Genomic DNA, 16,286 nt, shown 5'->3' on the forward strand with positions numbered 1-16,286 from the left:
AGAGAGTAAGCAACAGCCCTATTTTATGATGTAAAAACTAAGGTTTGTAGCCCTTGCCGGTATGGCTCAGTAGATAGAGCATGGGCCTGCAGACTGAAGGATCCCGGGTTTGATTCCTATCAAGGGCACATGCCCAGGTTGCAGGCTCAGGCCCTAGTAGGAGGCCTGCAAGAAGCTGCCAATCAATGATTCTCTCTCATTGATGTTTCTATTTCTCTCCTTCCCCCTTCCTCTCTGAAATCAATAAAAATATGTACTTTTAAAAAAGAATGTTTTTTTTAAAAAGCACTGAGGTTTGTAACAGTTGAGACTTGTGCCAGCTTACCCAGAAGTGACATGGCTGAGATGTCATTCTGAAACTGCCCGCAAACTGCAATCTCCTCCTTGACATAACTTCCATTCCTATAAAGAATCAAACCTAAACCTGTTAACTCATGATTTACAATAATCTTAATGAAAGCTAACTTTTGTTAAGATTTAATACTTATATAGGCCATGCCAAAAAAAAGAAAATAAATTAATAAATTGCTTAAGTAAAATCATTGTTGGCCAAAAATAAAACAAATTAAATCATTTTTGGTCACTGGAGTAATTAATTTTATAAAATTAATACAAGCACATCACGAAACTTTCAATGGACCTAACAGTGTATGTCTCTAGAGTACTTGGGGTCTGTAAAAGTGGTAATAAATGATTCACAAATTATTTTCAATTAAAAAAGAACATGACCTATCATACCATTGTCAGGAATGATGATTCACAGACTAAAATTTTAAGTCTCTCCTTTTTTCTAGAATTATATAATTCATGGTGGTAATATTTGGAGTGTCATGCTGATTTATTGCTGTTATCGTCAGCAGCAGCAGCACACGGTGTACTGGGTCTGTTGTAGGAGCTAGGGAAATACCAGTAAACGTATCACAATCCTTGTCCTTATAGAGCAGTGACTTGAGAAAGACTATAATAAAAGGTTTACATGGCTCAGAAAAATAAAAGGTGAAATACTGGTTAATAATTGGTAATAGGAAAAAATATTTTCAAACAGGGTTTTTTAAGAGAAATCAATCAGCAAAAAGGGAAAATTCAGAGGCTACTTTTCTAACCTATATGTAGAACTAAATTACTCATATTTTGAATTTTTCAGTATAAGTCAATTAAATTATATGTTACTAGAGGCCCGGTGCACAAAAATTTGTGCACTCAGGGATGGGAGGTCCCTCAGCGTGGCCTGTGCCCTCTTGCAATCTGGGACCCCTCCGAGGATGTCTACCTGCTGGCTTAGGCCCGGTCCCTGGGGGATCAGGCCCAAGCTGGCAGTCAGACATCCCTCTAGCAGCCCGGCAGCCCTCGGGGGATGTCCACTTGCCAGCAGGAAGTAGGCCTATGCTGTAGTCAGACATCCTTAGTGCTGCTGAGGAGGCGGGAGAGGCTCCCACCACCACCGCTGTACTGTCAGCCATCAGCCTGGCTTATGGCTGAGCAGAGCTCCCCCTGTAGGAGTTCACTGACCACCAGGGGGCAGTTCCTGCATTGAGCGACCAGTCATTCCCAGTTGTTCTGCTGTTAGGGTCAGTTTGCATATTACCCTTTTATTATATAGAGTCCTGGTGCACGGGTGGGGGCCAGCTGGTTTGCCCTGAATGGTATCCCAGATCAGGGTGGGGGTCCCACTGGGTTGCCTGGTCAGCCTGGGTGAGGGGCTAATGGCTGTCTGCAGCTGGTCACACCCCCTTCAGGGTGGGGGTTCCCACTGGGTTGCCTGGTCAGCCTGGGTGAGGGGCTGATGGCTGTTTGCAGGCTGGACAAGCCCCCCCCGCCCCCCCAGTGGGGACCCTCCTCCCATGGAGGTTTGGCCAGCCTGGGTGAGGGGGGCTGATGGCTGTTTTCAGGCTGGCCACACCCCCTTTAGAGTGGAGGGTCCCCACTGGGGTGCCTAGCCAGTCTGAGTGAGGGGCTGAGGGCCATTTTAAGGCTAAGAAATCTCCCTCCCCACCCCACCCCCGACTAAGAAAGCTCCTAGCTTCTCTTTTTTTCTTTTTTTATTCTGGGATTTATTTACCTTCTATAATTGAAACTTTGTTGCTTTGAGTTGAGCTCAGAGCCGGGCCTCTGTGGGCAGGAGGGAAGCTGGGCTTCCTCCATCACCAGGGGCAGCCCACTCCTGCTCGCCCCAGCTCCATGGCCACGGCCGGCTGAAAGCAGGTATCTGGGGTTTATTTAGCTTCTATAATTGAAACTTTGTTGCTTTCAGTGGAGCTCAGAGCCAGGCCGCAGCAGGCAGGAAGCTTGGCTTCTTCCATCACTGGAGCAAGCAAGCCTCCTGCTCACTCCAGCTCCGTGGCTGCCGGCCTCCATCTTGGTTGGGTTAATTTGCATATAGTCGCTCTGATTGGCTGGTGGGCATGGCTTAAGGCATAGTGAAGGTATGGTCAATTTGCATGTTTGTCTTTTATTAGTGTAGACTAGAGGCCCCGTGCACAAAATTCGTGCACTGGGGGGTGGGGTTTCCTCAGCCCAGCCTGCCCTTCCCACAGTCTGGGAGCCCTCAGTGGATGTCCTACTGATGGCCACAGTCTGGCAGCAGAGGCTCGGAGCAGGCATCCCCTGTGTGTGTGTGTGTGTGTGTGTGTGTGTGTGTGTGTGTGTATCTGTCTGTCTTCTAGGGCCTGCCCCCAGCTGCGCCACATAGACTCAAAGCAGTTGCCGTGTGTGTGTGTGTGTGTGTGTGTGTGTGTGTGTGTGTGTGTGTCTCCACTGGGGGTCTGCCCCCAGCCACATTGGAGGCTCAGAGCAGGCAGTGTGTGTGTGTGTGTGTGTGTGTGTGTGTCTGCTGGGGGCCTGCCCAGCTTGGAGGCTTGGAGCAGGAGCCCCTCTGTGTTGATCTCTCAGGCTCCTGGCCTCCACTGCATGTTGTACTCTCCCTTCAGCTATGGCCAGAATGGGGGTGCTGCTTGCAAACCGGGCTTTCCTGCTCCCGAATCGCCATGGCGACTGGGGAGCAGGCCCAGCTTGGAGCTGCCCGCAGGTTGGGCTTGCTCTCCTGCTCCGGGATCCCCATGGTGACCAGGGAGCAGGCCCAGCTGGAGGCTGTCCACAGGCCGGGTTTTCCTGCTCCCGTTTCAGGCCCAGCTTGGGGCTGCCTGCAGGCCAGGCTTGCTTTCCTGCTCCCGGATGACCATGGCAACTGGGGAGCAGGGAAAGTTTGGGGCTGCCAGGCTTGCTTTCTGCTCCCGGATCAGGCCCAGCTGGGGGCTGCCTATAGGCTGCACTTTTCTACTTACCGATGGCCGGATCACCACAGCGACCCAGGACCCAACGGCACTTTCCTGCTCTCCAATAGTCATAGGGTCCCGGCTGGGGGCAGGGCTTAGCAGTGCGGGGCTTAGGCGGCACGGCAGTCCCGGCTGGAGGTTCAGGTGGCACACAGGGGTCCCAGCTGGGGGTGGGGCTTATGCCCTGCTGCCCAGGGCTGCACATGGGGCCCGGATGGCAGCTCGCGCTGTCCCGCCCTGCCTGTAGTATAGGATAGAGGCCTGGTGCATGGGTGGGGGCCGGCTGCTTTGCCCTGAAAATGTCCCAGATCAGGGTGGGGGGTCCCACTTGGGTGCATGGCCAGCCTGGATGACGGGCTGATAGCTGTTTGCAGCCGGTCACACCCCTTCAGGGTGGGGGTCCCCACTGGGGTGCCTGGCCAGTCTGGGTGAGGGCCTGAGAGCCGTTTTCAAGCTGGAGGGCAACTTAAGCTCCCAGCCTCTCCTTCTTTTCTTTTTGTTTTATCCTGGGATTTATTTACCTTCTATAGCTGTCAATGGAGCTGAGAGCCGGCTCCAGCTCTGAGGGCTAAAAGCAGGTTTCTGGGTCTGTTTGGCTTCTATAATTGAAACTCTGTTGCCATCACAGCAGCTCTAAGCTCTGAGGCCGAAGCTGCCTGAAAGCAGGTTTCTGGGTCTGTTTGGCTTCTATAATTGAAACTCTGTTGCCATCACTGCAGCTCTAAGCTCTGAGGCCGAAGCTGGCTGAAAGCAGGTCTCTGGAGCTTGTTTAGCTTCTATAATTGCAACATAGTTGCTTAGAGTGCAGCTCAGAGACTGGCAGCGGTAGGCGGGGAACGTTGGCTTCCTCCGTCACTGGAGCAAGCAAGTCTCCTGTTCACTTCAGCTGCCTGGCTGCCGGCCGCCATCTTGGTTGGCAATTAATTTGCATATCCTGCTGATTAGCCAATGGGAAGGGTGTTGGGGTTATGGTAAATTTGCATGTTTCTCTTTTATTAGATAGGATTGGATTTATCATTGTCAAAAAGTTATCGATGGCAAATTTTATAGCTTTCATTGCCTCAGGCATCAATATTTAAAAGGATCAATTAACTTGCCTGTTTGGGGAAGTATTGGTAAGTATTAATGTTGGAAGATAAATCAGTAATATTGCAGCTTCTTTTGGGTTTTATTCTAGTTTCTACTTCTCAAACTTCAATTGTGTGTATAAAATTTTTAAACTGTGAGATGGTTATGTCAAGGATCATGATCCTGTTTTTAATCAACAAAATTAACATTCTTCAGAATGGAAAGTATAATCAAAATTCTTCTCAACCTTTGTATTTTATTAATAGGTCAAAATATCTCCTCAAAATAAATACATACATACATACATACACAATTTTTAAAATCTCCTCATAGCATAATAATTATTACACAGAAGACAATGACTATATTTCTCTATTTGAGTTAGAAGAGGGCGTTAAGGAGTTAACCTGAACAACAGAATTTTCTCTGGGTACTTTTTTTGGAGACATGTCTTGTTTTTTTACATTCCCTATTTATGGTAGTCTATTCTAAGCTCTTTTTTTTTCCAGTTTGGATTGAAGGAATTTCATCTGCTTCTCAATATTTTATGTCTACCCTATTCTGTTTAATCATATAATTTTAAAAAAATATTTTTATCGATTTCAGAGAGGAAGGGAGAGGGAGAGAGAGATAGAAACATCAAAATGAACAAAATGGAAGGTTTGGGTTCTTGAAGTTATAAAAATCTTTAAGCTCACTTGTTTTGAAAATGGCCTGGAAAACATTGGTTGAGCTCATATAACATAGAGAGTGCATGCTCATATAGAGAATATATGCTCATTTGTGTACTTACTTGGCTCTTCTACTCAAGAACAAAGATTATTATGTTGGTTATCTCCTAATGCATAACAATTATCCCCAAAACTTAGTGTCTTAAAACAATAAACATTTATTATCACTTTCTGTGGATTAGGAATCCAGAGTGACTTAACTCAGTGGCACTAGCTTGTGAGCTCATGAGATTGCAGTCAGCATGTTGGAAGGGCTTTAGTTATCTGAAGACTTGGTTGAGGTTGGAAAATCGACTATCAAGATGTGTTTCTCCTCCAGTTGTCAGGAAGCATTAGTTCCTCACCACACAGACTTCTCCACAGGACTGCCTGCATGTCCTCATAACTTGACAGGTGATTTCCTTCAAACAAGTGACTCAAAAGAGAGAAGCTAAAGCTGCAATATCTTTTATGACCTAGCCCTGGAACTCATACACCATCATTTCCACAAAATCTTCTTAGTTATAGATGTCAGCCCTACCCATTATGGGAGGAACCACACAAAAGCATGAATATTAGAAGGCAGAGATTATTGGGGGTAATTTGGGAGGCTCTCTTCACAGTTTACCCTCAGACTCCCTGTGATTCATGATCTTCCCGCATGCAAAATACACTCACTTTTCTCCCTTAAATTCTCATTCCCAAATAGTAACAACTTAAAAACTGAACCACATCATTTAACTTGGTTTTAGGTGCATATGATATCCCTTAGGTATAGTTCCTCAAGTACAGTTTCTCTAGCTATAACGACCTTTAACTAAAATGTACAAAGTTATTTACCCCCTCCCACACACACACACCCAGCATATAATGGTGAAAAGTGGCATATTGACACTCCTGAGGGTTTCTTTTTCTTTTCCTATTTTTTAAATTAAATTCATTGGGGTAACATTAGCTGATAACATTATATAAATTTCAGATGTACAACTTTATACTATGGCATCTGTATACTCTATTTTGTGCTCAGTACCCAAAGTCTAGTCTCCTTTTGTCAACTTGTGATTGATCCCTTTACCCAATTCATTCTCCTCCCACCCTCCTTCCCCTCTGATAACCATAATTCTGTTGTCTGTATCTATGAGTTTTAGATTTTTTGTTGGTTTATATGTTTGTTTTCTTTGCTCATTTGCTGCTATTTTTTTTTATATCTAAGACTAGAGCCTGATGTACAAAATTCGTGCACAGGTAGGTCCCTAGGCCTGGCCAGCAATCAGAGCCAATCTATGCGGTGACTGGCGGGGCAATCTGGATGCCCCCACTGGCACCCGCCTTGGCTGGCCTAGGGCCTGTGGGCTGGGGGCAGCTCCTGTGTTGAGCGTCTGCCCCCTGGTGGTCAGTGCACATCATAGTGACAGGTCATTCCACTGATCCTTCCACTGTTCAGTCGATTTTCATAGTAGGCTTTTATTATATAGGATATGAGTGAAATCATACAGTTCTTGTCCTTTTTCACCTGATTTATTTCATTTAGTATAATACTCTCAAGATCTATCCATGTTGTCACAAATAGCAACATTTCATGTTTTTTATGGCTGAGTAGAATTCCATGGCATATATGTACCACATCTTCTTTCAAAGGACTCTGTCATCAATCATCTGCAAAAGGGCACACCTGTTTTTTTTAAAAGGGCAGGGGGAGCAGGAGGCACACAGGAGTTACTGGTCCATAGCAATTCTGAGATCCAGCCAAGCAAATGTTGCAAATTATTTGATATGACTCAGTCTTACTCTAGACCAGGAATAAATATCCAGGCCTCTTAGTTCCATTCTGTAGGTTCTGGGTTCTTTCCTCTGTCATCCTTCTTGTTCCTAAAAGTGACCTGTGTTTACAATTGTGTAGACAGTGTTCTATTGATTATAGATGATATGTAGTCATTGATGTACCTGTGTGGTTCTATCTAAGAACAAAGCTCAATAGAAATAGAAGTTTATAGATGACAATAGTTCTTACCTAAATTTCTCAGAGCATTGATTAGTCATCCAACACAGAAGCAAGTTAGATCTCCTTCCCATATTTGGTCTAGTTTTATTTCTAAACTTTACAGTGAAGTTTTTATTAGTCCTTGGTAATTTAAGATTCTATTATTCCATGGAACTATTTTCCTAAGTAGATTTTACATTTTTAGAACAAAAAACACTGTTAAGGAGGTGGAGAGGGAACAGATGAGATAAATGGTGACGGGGAAAATAAAGTAAAATTCTAAAAAATAAAATACACCGTTCAAAATACACAAAATTTTTAACCTCTCTAAGGTACCAATAGCATGAAGGTACTCGAGAAAGGGATAATTATCATACTTTTCTCAGTTTACTGTATATTTCAAAACAAGAGCAAGTAAGTTCTGTCTTTAATTTCTCTACTGTTACAGGTATATAATCTGCTACCTGTAAAGGATCTCACTTATTTCCCTCAAAATTTGGACCAGGAGGAGGAAGAACAAGCAAACTGTCGTTATACTCGTTCTACTCCTCCTATTGGTGGAAGCTTCTATACTCCCTCAGTTAATTACTATATTAATTATGATGAAGAAGAAGATATGTATAGCTTCTTAAAGGTAAATTCCTTACTACTTACTAAGGTACTAGCTTATGAAAGTTTGAATGTTAGTATATATATCTTTAAATAAAACTTTATATATATATCAATAATTGAATAAATTGTTTAACCTGATATTTCATTGAGATATTTTTAGTTATATTTAGATATTTGAAAAAGATGCCCAATTACACAATTCTAAAAAATCATAAAGTACTATAATTTTACCATCCTATATTTATTGAGTGTGTATATGTCCACGGAATTAATATAATGTTAAGGGCATTGGAATTAATAAGTTAATTCTAAGGAAAAAGTATTTCATGCAGTCTAATCGTTTTTACAGGGTATGGGATTAAAGGTACTCACCAACTCTAAAATACAAAAACAGAGGTCATGTACAATGAGACATGTACTAGCTGCTGCACCACCACCAGGAATGCCTGGACCATATGGAGGTAAAAAAAAAAAAAAAAAAAAAAAAAAAAAAAAGTTGCTTTTAATTTCCTGTCACATCCAGCAATATTACTTTGTAAAAAATAAAAAAGGTAAAATGAGATACATAATGTAGCCTTATTTTATTTACACATAGAGAAACAAGGATTCTGATAAGATGCTTCTTGCTGAGATCATTTAACTGGTAAATGACATGGACTGAATTGACTGGAGTTGTTTGTTGAGTCAGATGCTTTAGGGTGCAGAATCATATGAAATTCAAGATTCTACTGTATATAAGAGAGGAAAAACAAAATTTATCATGGAAAAGGAGAATGATTCTAATTATAGAATCAAAAAAGGCATTCATAAATATGCTATATATAAAAGACTAGAAAGGAAGAGAAAGGTCTCACTGGTGAAAAAAACAACAGTGTAAACATTGCAGAAATATCTAATAATCCAGGGCCAGAAAACGCCAAACTAAAACATCAAATAAAGCAGCCCTTTTCTAGGAACTTCAATTTCCCCTTAAAACATCTGTCCAATCCCAGGTACACGTACAGCCTATTATTGAACCTTTTTTCATCTCTTTCTCAAGGTATTCTGGCTATCCCTTTCTCCAAAATACCCCTTGATGTCTATCCTATCTAATAATAGACAAATAGAGTAATTAACCGTACCTCCGCTAAGCTTCACATTGGCTAATCAGGGTGATATGCAAATTAACTGCCAACCAAGATGGCGGCCGGCAGCCAAGCAGCTGAAGCGAACATGAGGCTTGCTTGCTCCAGTGATGGAGGAAGCCAAGGTTCCCCACCTTCCATGGCCAGGCTCTGAGCTCCTGAAGCAACAGCTCCAAAAGCAACTATGTTTCAATTATAGAAGCTAAATAAACCCCAGAGACCTGCTTTCAGCCAGCCACAGCCTAAGAGCTGGAGCCGGCTCTCAGCTCCAGTGACAGCTATAGAAGGTAAATAAATCCCAGAATAAAAAGAAAAAGAAAAACAGGAGAGGCTGGGAGCTTCAGTCACCTGCCAGCCTGAAAACGGCCCTCAGCCCCTCACCCAGATTGGCCAGGCACCCAGTGGGGACCCCCACCCTGAAGGGGGTGTAACCAGCTGCAAACAGCCATCAGCCCCTCACCCAGGCTGGCCAGGCACCCCAGCAGGACCCCCACCCTGATCCAGGACACCCTTCAGGGCAAACCAGCCAGCCCCCACCCGTGCACCAGCCCTCTATCCTATATAGTAAAAGGGTAATATGCAAACTGACCCTAACAGCAGAAAGACTGGGCATGACTGGTCACTATGATACACACTGACCACCAGGGGGCAGACACTCAATGCAGGAGCTGCCCTCTGGTGGTCAGTGCACTCCCACATTGGGGAGCTCTGCTCAGCCACAAACCAGGCTGATGGCTGCCAGTACAGCAGTGGTGGTGGGAGCCTCTCCTGCCTCCTCAGCAGCGCTAAGGATGTCTGACTGCAAGCTTAGTCCTGCTCCCTGCTGGCAAGTGGACATCCCCGGAGGTCTGCCGGGCTGCCAGAGGGATGTCTGATTGCCATCTTAGGCCCAATTCCCCAGGGAGCAGGCCTAAGCCAGCAGGTGGTCATCCTCTGAGGGATCCCAGATTGTGAGAGGGCACAGGCTGGGCTGAGGGACCCCCCGAGTGCACAAATTTTTGTGCACCAGGCCTCTAGTCTTTTTTTTTTTTTTTTCAGGCCTCTAGTCTGTTAATAAAGATTAACATCTTTTGAGTTTGGGATTATAAATCTGAGATTCTATGAGTGAAGTGGACCTGTAATGCCTTTTCTCTAAGCCTCTAAGCCTCAAATCCTTCATTATATAAATTGAAGTAATGTGACTAAAGGCACTCTAGGGCATTTCAAAATCCCAATAAAATAAGTATTATGTACCAAAACAAATTAAGAATATTGACTGTTTAAAATTTGTTTTCTGTGTTCCTTGACATTGAGCCTATCGAATTAACCATGTGATATTAATATCTATCTGAAAACCAGCCCTATCATAAAGAAAACAATGCTGTCAGCTCACTTTTAAAGGACCATGTTTTTTTCCAAATATAACCTTCAAAAATAGCACCAATTCCAAACAGTTTCTTAGCAATGGGAAATATTTTTTCAGGTAACTAAGATGCTTTATAAATGAGGGAGATTAAGGAAAAAGAAAATAAACATGAAAATTATACAGAAAGAAGTTTGAGCTTAAACCATAAAAGTCTGAGGCAGAAGGAAATATGCTGGAAGTTCCTAAGAAAAGAATTTCAGGCATATGATGTAACAGAAAAAAATAACTTCTAGCCCTAGCTGGTTTGGTTCAGTGGATAGAGCATCGGCCTGTGGACTGAAGGGTGCCAGGTTCCATTTCCAGTCAAGGCCACATACCTCGGTTGCAGGTTTGATCCCTGGCCCTGGTCAAGGGCATGTGCAGGGAGGCAACCAATCAATGTTTCTCTCTGTCTTTCCCCTCCCTTCCACTTTCTCTAAAAATCAATGGAAAAAATATCCTCTGGTGAGGATTAACAAAACAAAACAAATAAAACACTTCTAAAATGTGATGAATACACAAAGAAGATTGAAATAAGTAGATATAAATGACTCAGGTATGTGCAGCAATGGAAGAGCTAAGAAAACTAGAATATTTTTTGAAAGTTCTTGAAAATAATTTGAAGAACATAAATCCATTCCCATGACTGTTTGGGAAGTCACCATGCAACTTCAGTGTTTGATGTCAGGGAACAGTAAATATGGAAAAAATAACTTTAATACTGTTTCTAGGGGGAGGGGGGGGGAGAGAGAGAGAGAGAGAGAGAGAATAAGGGAGAGGAAGGTTAATCCAAATAGGGTCGTAAAATCATGTTGGACAATGATAGAAATGATTAGTGCTTGAAACGTAGGAACTAAGTTATAAATATGAAAGTTATTATTCATGTGGTCAATAAATTTTGATTGAATACTTACTAACCTAGCTTGTGGACATATAACAAATATTAAGAGAAATCTTCAATTGTATAAAGGTTATATTTTAATGGGCATAAGGGGAGTATTGAAAAAATAAGCAAGTATATTAAATAGTTTATTAGAAGGTGACAAATTCTAAGGGGAAAATTAAATAGAAAATAGGGTGACCAGTGAATGTCTTACCAGGAGAGTAAAATTTTAGCAACGATTTGAAGAAAGAGAACCAATTAAATGGCTATTTAGAAGAGTGTTGCATTCATAAAAAGCAACTCAAGTAAATGAAAATACCTATGGAGTGCTTATTATGTTTCAAGACAGAAGTGAAAAGTAGATAGATTAGATGATAGGTAGATGATGATAGATAGATGATAGATGATGATGATAGATAGATAGATAGATAGATAGATAGATAGATAGATAGACAGATTAAATAAAAATAGATGGTAGATAGATGATAGATAGATAGATAGATAGATAGATAGATAGATAGATGATAGATAGATAGAATAAATAAAGATAGGTGGTAGTAGATATATTTCCTTAATTCTTACAGCAATCTTTTAAGGTAAGAATGTATTTTTATCACCATTTTCTCCTTTTTTGTTTTTCTGGCTTTATTGAGACATCAATGACATAACATTGTGTAAGTTTAAGGTGTACAATATGTTGATTTGATATGTTTTTGTGAAATGATTACCATTGATGCATTAGCTAATACTCCATCACCTCACATAGTACCATTTCTTTTTTGTGGTTATAATAATTTTTGAAATGGAAAAACTGAACCCAGAAAAGTTAAGTAGCTCAGCCAATAAGTAAGTAAACGGGAGAATGGGAATTGAATCAGGTACTCTGACCGCAGACCTATGTTTTTTAACTATTTCACTATTTTGCCTTTCAAAGGCTCTAAGGCAGTGGTTCTCAACCTTCCTAATGCCGCGACCCTTTAATATAGTTCCTCATGTTGTGGTGACCCCCAATTTCATTGTTACAAATTGAACATAATTAAAGCATAGTGATTAATCACAAAAAAACAATATGTAATTATATATGTGTTTTCCGATGGTCTTAGGTGACCCCTGTGAAAGGGTCGTTTGACCCCCAAAGGGGTCGCGACCCACAGGTTGAGAGCCGCTGCTCTAAGGTGAGAGCTTATCTACCCTTTCCCTTTTGTAAATACTCTTTGTCTTCATCATAGAGCTATTCCAAATGGAAATATCTCTCTTTTTGTCATCTTGAATTCTTCATTTCTCCTTTCCATAAAATAAATAGAATAAAATCTAAAAATCTAGCCTTGTTATCAAGAGAGCAATAAATTTACAAGCTTCAATATAGTACACAGAATTGATATTCTTAAATTTTATTACTTTAGTGGTAATTCAAACAATTTTCAATATAGCCACAACTCATGTTATCTAAAGAGAGTTTTACCTTTTCTGCTCAGTTTTTCTATGAAGAAAACAGTACTCTCAGACCTTGAAAACCTATCATTTCCCCTACAAGCCATAAAATCATCTGCAAGTGATCTTGTACTTCCAGCCTCTATTCACATACATGGAATTTCTACCTGTAAAAAACATCCCTCTCTGCTCAAAGAATGTGGACTCAACAAGTTATCTCCAAAGTTCTACAACTCTCAGGAGACAATCAGAGCAGTAAAATGGAAAATTTGTTCTCCCAAGCCTTACAGATGAACCATAAAATAAATGGATGCTTTTCCCTTAACTAGATTATTATTTTCTTTTATTAGGTTTGGGAGGTGTAGGGATGCTGTATAGTCCTCCAATTGGTGCAGCTGCTGCAATACCTGCAAATAATATGCCAAGTCCAGAGCCAGTCTCTGAAACAGTGCGGAGTTATTTCCCTGAGACCTGGATCTGGGAGCTGGCAATGGTGGAGTAAGTAACATCTCTCTCCTCTTTTTGCTCTGGGTGAGGCAATGTGACCCGCCCAGCATTTCAACTTGAAGATAAGCCTTCTGAAAAAGTTCTAAATAATTGTCTTAACCTCCTACCCTTTCATACAAGACCTAAGAAAAACACTTTTATTGTAAGGGCTCACTAGTATAATTGTCTCTCAGAGCAACAAGTCTAAAATAATTATTCCTAAGACTGCCTATAGAATATTCAAATTCTATACCGCCTAATGCCATCCAGGAGTCTTGCATAAACAAGATTGGATCAAGCACATAAAGAAATCAGACTGCATAAGAGTGATAGTTTATTTGTTGGATCATAAATCTTAAATATGCATTATGGAATTGGACAATAGTGAGGATAGCTTACGGACCAAACTGAATCATATTCAAATATTTCTATTGAAAATATATGCATGTGTGATGTGGCCATAGACAGATAAGGGAAAGAGACACCATTTAGTCCCTTTTGTTTTCCCACCTCAGTCCCCAGTACATAATCTAGTGTCCGCATGAACCCTTTAATGGTTTCACTCTTGACAGTCCCTTTACACATATTGATTCTCACTTGAAAAAAGACATTTACCTGCTTACTTTCTGTTCTTCACATTGCCATCCTCCCCAGCTCATCGGGCGTGGCCGAAGTAGGAGTAACAGTCCCTGATACCATCACTGAGTGGAAGGCAGGAGCCTTCTGCCTGTCCAATGACACTGGACTTGGTTTCTCCCTTCCCACCACTCTCCGAGCCTTCCAGCCCTTCTTTGTGGAACTCACAATGCCCTACTCTGTGATTCGTGGAGAGGCCTTCACACTCAAGGCTACTGTCCTAAACTACCTTCCCCATTGCATCCGGGTAAGAAAAATGAGGGTGAATTGAAAGGGTAGATAGAACTTTGGTCATTCAGCTCATGATTTGTTCCCAAGACTAGACAATTCTTGGAATTATGTGCTAGCATTGCAAATAAATAGTGCTAAGCAAGATGGGACATGATGAGAAAGATAACACAATAACATATGAGCTACAGGTACTAAAACCACAGATCTCCAATCCACATATCTTTTTTTTTTTTTTCTGAATCTTGCTGAATCCTGACACAAGACAGGCTCTTTGGTGGGAAAATTCTTGATGCTGACACAAAATTTAGTTTTCTTAATTTTGTTGGTGTTGTTCTTCAAGCCTTCATCTCTAAACTCCCACAATATTTACTTTTAACTTTTCTTATAGCACTTCTATCTTTGAAAATTATGACATAGTTTTGTGTAGAGATTATCTCCTTTATAATACAATATCCTCTGGGTCAGGATCCTCTCCTTCAAAATGTTCTATGTCTTATATAAAATAGACATGTAATATATGTTAGAGGAAGTGGAGAGAGGGAGGAAGGAAGAAAATCTACACAGGAGTTAAGAACCATCAAGTAGGAACCAGTAGGTACTTCTCCCAGAGGCAATATCTGCATATGTCAGATATATAATCTAAATGCCAGCTCCTCCTAATAAATAATCAGTCTTGATGTGTGTCATTGCCATTTTCATGCTTTTCAAAGCACATGTGAAATTCATAGTCTTTTTCTAAATCCCAATTTAGTGCAGCACCTCACATGTGGCCCCAGTTCCATGACTCAGTGTCTCTCCATATTCTGATAATATTTATCTCTATGCCACACTTGTGGGTGATAGGTCAGTGTGCAACTGCAAGCCTCTACAGCCTTCCTGGCAGCCCAAAATGAAAAGGGGAAAGAATCCTACTGCATCTGTGTAAATGAGCGGCAAACCTTGTCTTGGGCAATAACTCCCAAAACTCTGGGTGAGTGACATCCTCCCCCACAAATGTTTGCCAGTCAACAATGGATCTCTGAATACTGCTTACATCATATTCTTTTTTTTTTTTCTATCCACAACGGTACCCTACCGCTATTCCCACAACACCTGGGCCTCACAATCACTATACTTGGGCATTGGTTTCTCAGTGTTCATTAGCCTTGGGTTTTTTGTTGTTTTATTTTGTTTTCACCTTTCCTACTCCAGCGCATTGTAAGGTTAAAGTGCAGCCTTTGAGGTGATTGCAGAGCATAGAGTCATTTTCAGCTATTAGGGATGGCTTGGACTACTGTCAAGATGGATACTCATTTTCTCTACATTCTTTGTTTTAGGGAATATGAACTTCTCGGTGAGCGCCCAGGCAGTGAAGTCCCTAGAGCTTTGTGGAAATAAGGTTGCTGAGGTCCCTGAGATTGGGAGGAAAGACACGGTCATAAAAACCCTATTGGTGGAAGTAAGTCTGTATTACTTTGACATATGCTTCTGAGGCCATAACAATAAAAAAAAAAAAAAAAAAAAAAACAGTATGGACATTCTTGAGGTAACAAAGGATAATTAGTATCATACAGAATTCATCTGATAAGACTAATGGAATTTCCTATCCTTAAAGCATATATTATGAGAAACTTTGCTATGTAAACTTGTTAACTTATTGCATAGTTTTTTAAAAAAAACATTATTAGGAGCCTTTTCCTTTTCTGATCTCTACCTCTCCTATAAGAGTCAAATATTTCTCTCACCTATTACATTTGACTCTCTGCCTTAGTATCCCTCATTTTCTCCTCAGCCAATATCCCTTGTTGTTCAATGTTTTACACATTTACACTAATTTGATAACAAGTAGGATTTGATAGCATCATTTAGTGTAAACACCACCCTTCAAGTAAACAATCTATGGTTGTCTTTTAGTCACCTCGATACTTAGCCCTCTTTCCTATTTTTTTTTTCTCTTCACCCAAGCCTGAAGGTATTGAGCAAGAAAAGACTTTCAATTCTATGGCCTGTACTTCAGGTAAGAGTCAATCTTCATAATCATTGGGAGAACAAAGCCTCCCGAGGGTATATATATATTTCAAGTTACAATGCATAGTCTTACATATTATCTCCCATAATTTTCAGAATGTTCCATTCAATTTGGCATAATACCAAGTATTTCTTTGTACATATTTTACAAATAGGAACACTGAGCCCACGAGAGCAGGCGAATGTGGCTTGTGGGTACAGGCAAGACTACTACTAGGGCTTGCTTGGTTCACTTCGGCCTTTATCTCCACAGCCAGTGGCTGCTCATCAATGAGGCAGGATGCAAAGGCTTAGAGTGCCACAGCACGAGGTGGAAAGAAAGCAGAGCCATGACAAGTTTGAATCACAGTTAATATTCTCTAAAATAGTTGATAATAAAGCATATGGCACTTTCTGCTCATCTTACTAAAAACTTGTTTTCCATAGAAAAAAAAAAAAAAAGAACTCCACTTTGCATCAGG

The 16,286-nt window shown here is 41.2% G+C and overlaps 1 protein-coding gene across 1 annotated transcript in view; it reads left to right on the plus strand.

The window, feature by feature from the left end:
• Nucleotides 1-16,286, plus strand: part of LOC308513989 (pregnancy zone protein-like) — a gene marked incomplete at its 5' end in the record, with an annotated part of 48,806 nt that overhangs the window by 19,551 nt on the left and 12,969 nt on the right. The window contains 7 exons of the mRNA XM_081084026.1: nt 7,480-7,665; nt 7,993-8,104; nt 12,816-12,963; nt 13,606-13,834; nt 14,662-14,788; nt 15,135-15,256; nt 15,763-15,814. Coding sequence (XP_080940152.1) covers nt 7,480-7,665; nt 7,993-8,104; nt 12,816-12,963; nt 13,606-13,834; nt 14,662-14,788; nt 15,135-15,256; nt 15,763-15,814 — 976 coding nt within the window. The remainder of the gene's footprint in view (nt 1-7,479; nt 7,666-7,992; nt 8,105-12,815; nt 12,964-13,605; nt 13,835-14,661; nt 14,789-15,134; nt 15,257-15,762; nt 15,815-16,286) is intronic.

Source organism: Myotis nattereri, assembly GCF_964212035.1.
Source record: "Myotis nattereri genome assembly, chromosome: 2".
Lineage (NCBI taxonomy): Eukaryota > Metazoa > Chordata > Mammalia > Chiroptera > Vespertilionidae > Myotis > Myotis nattereri.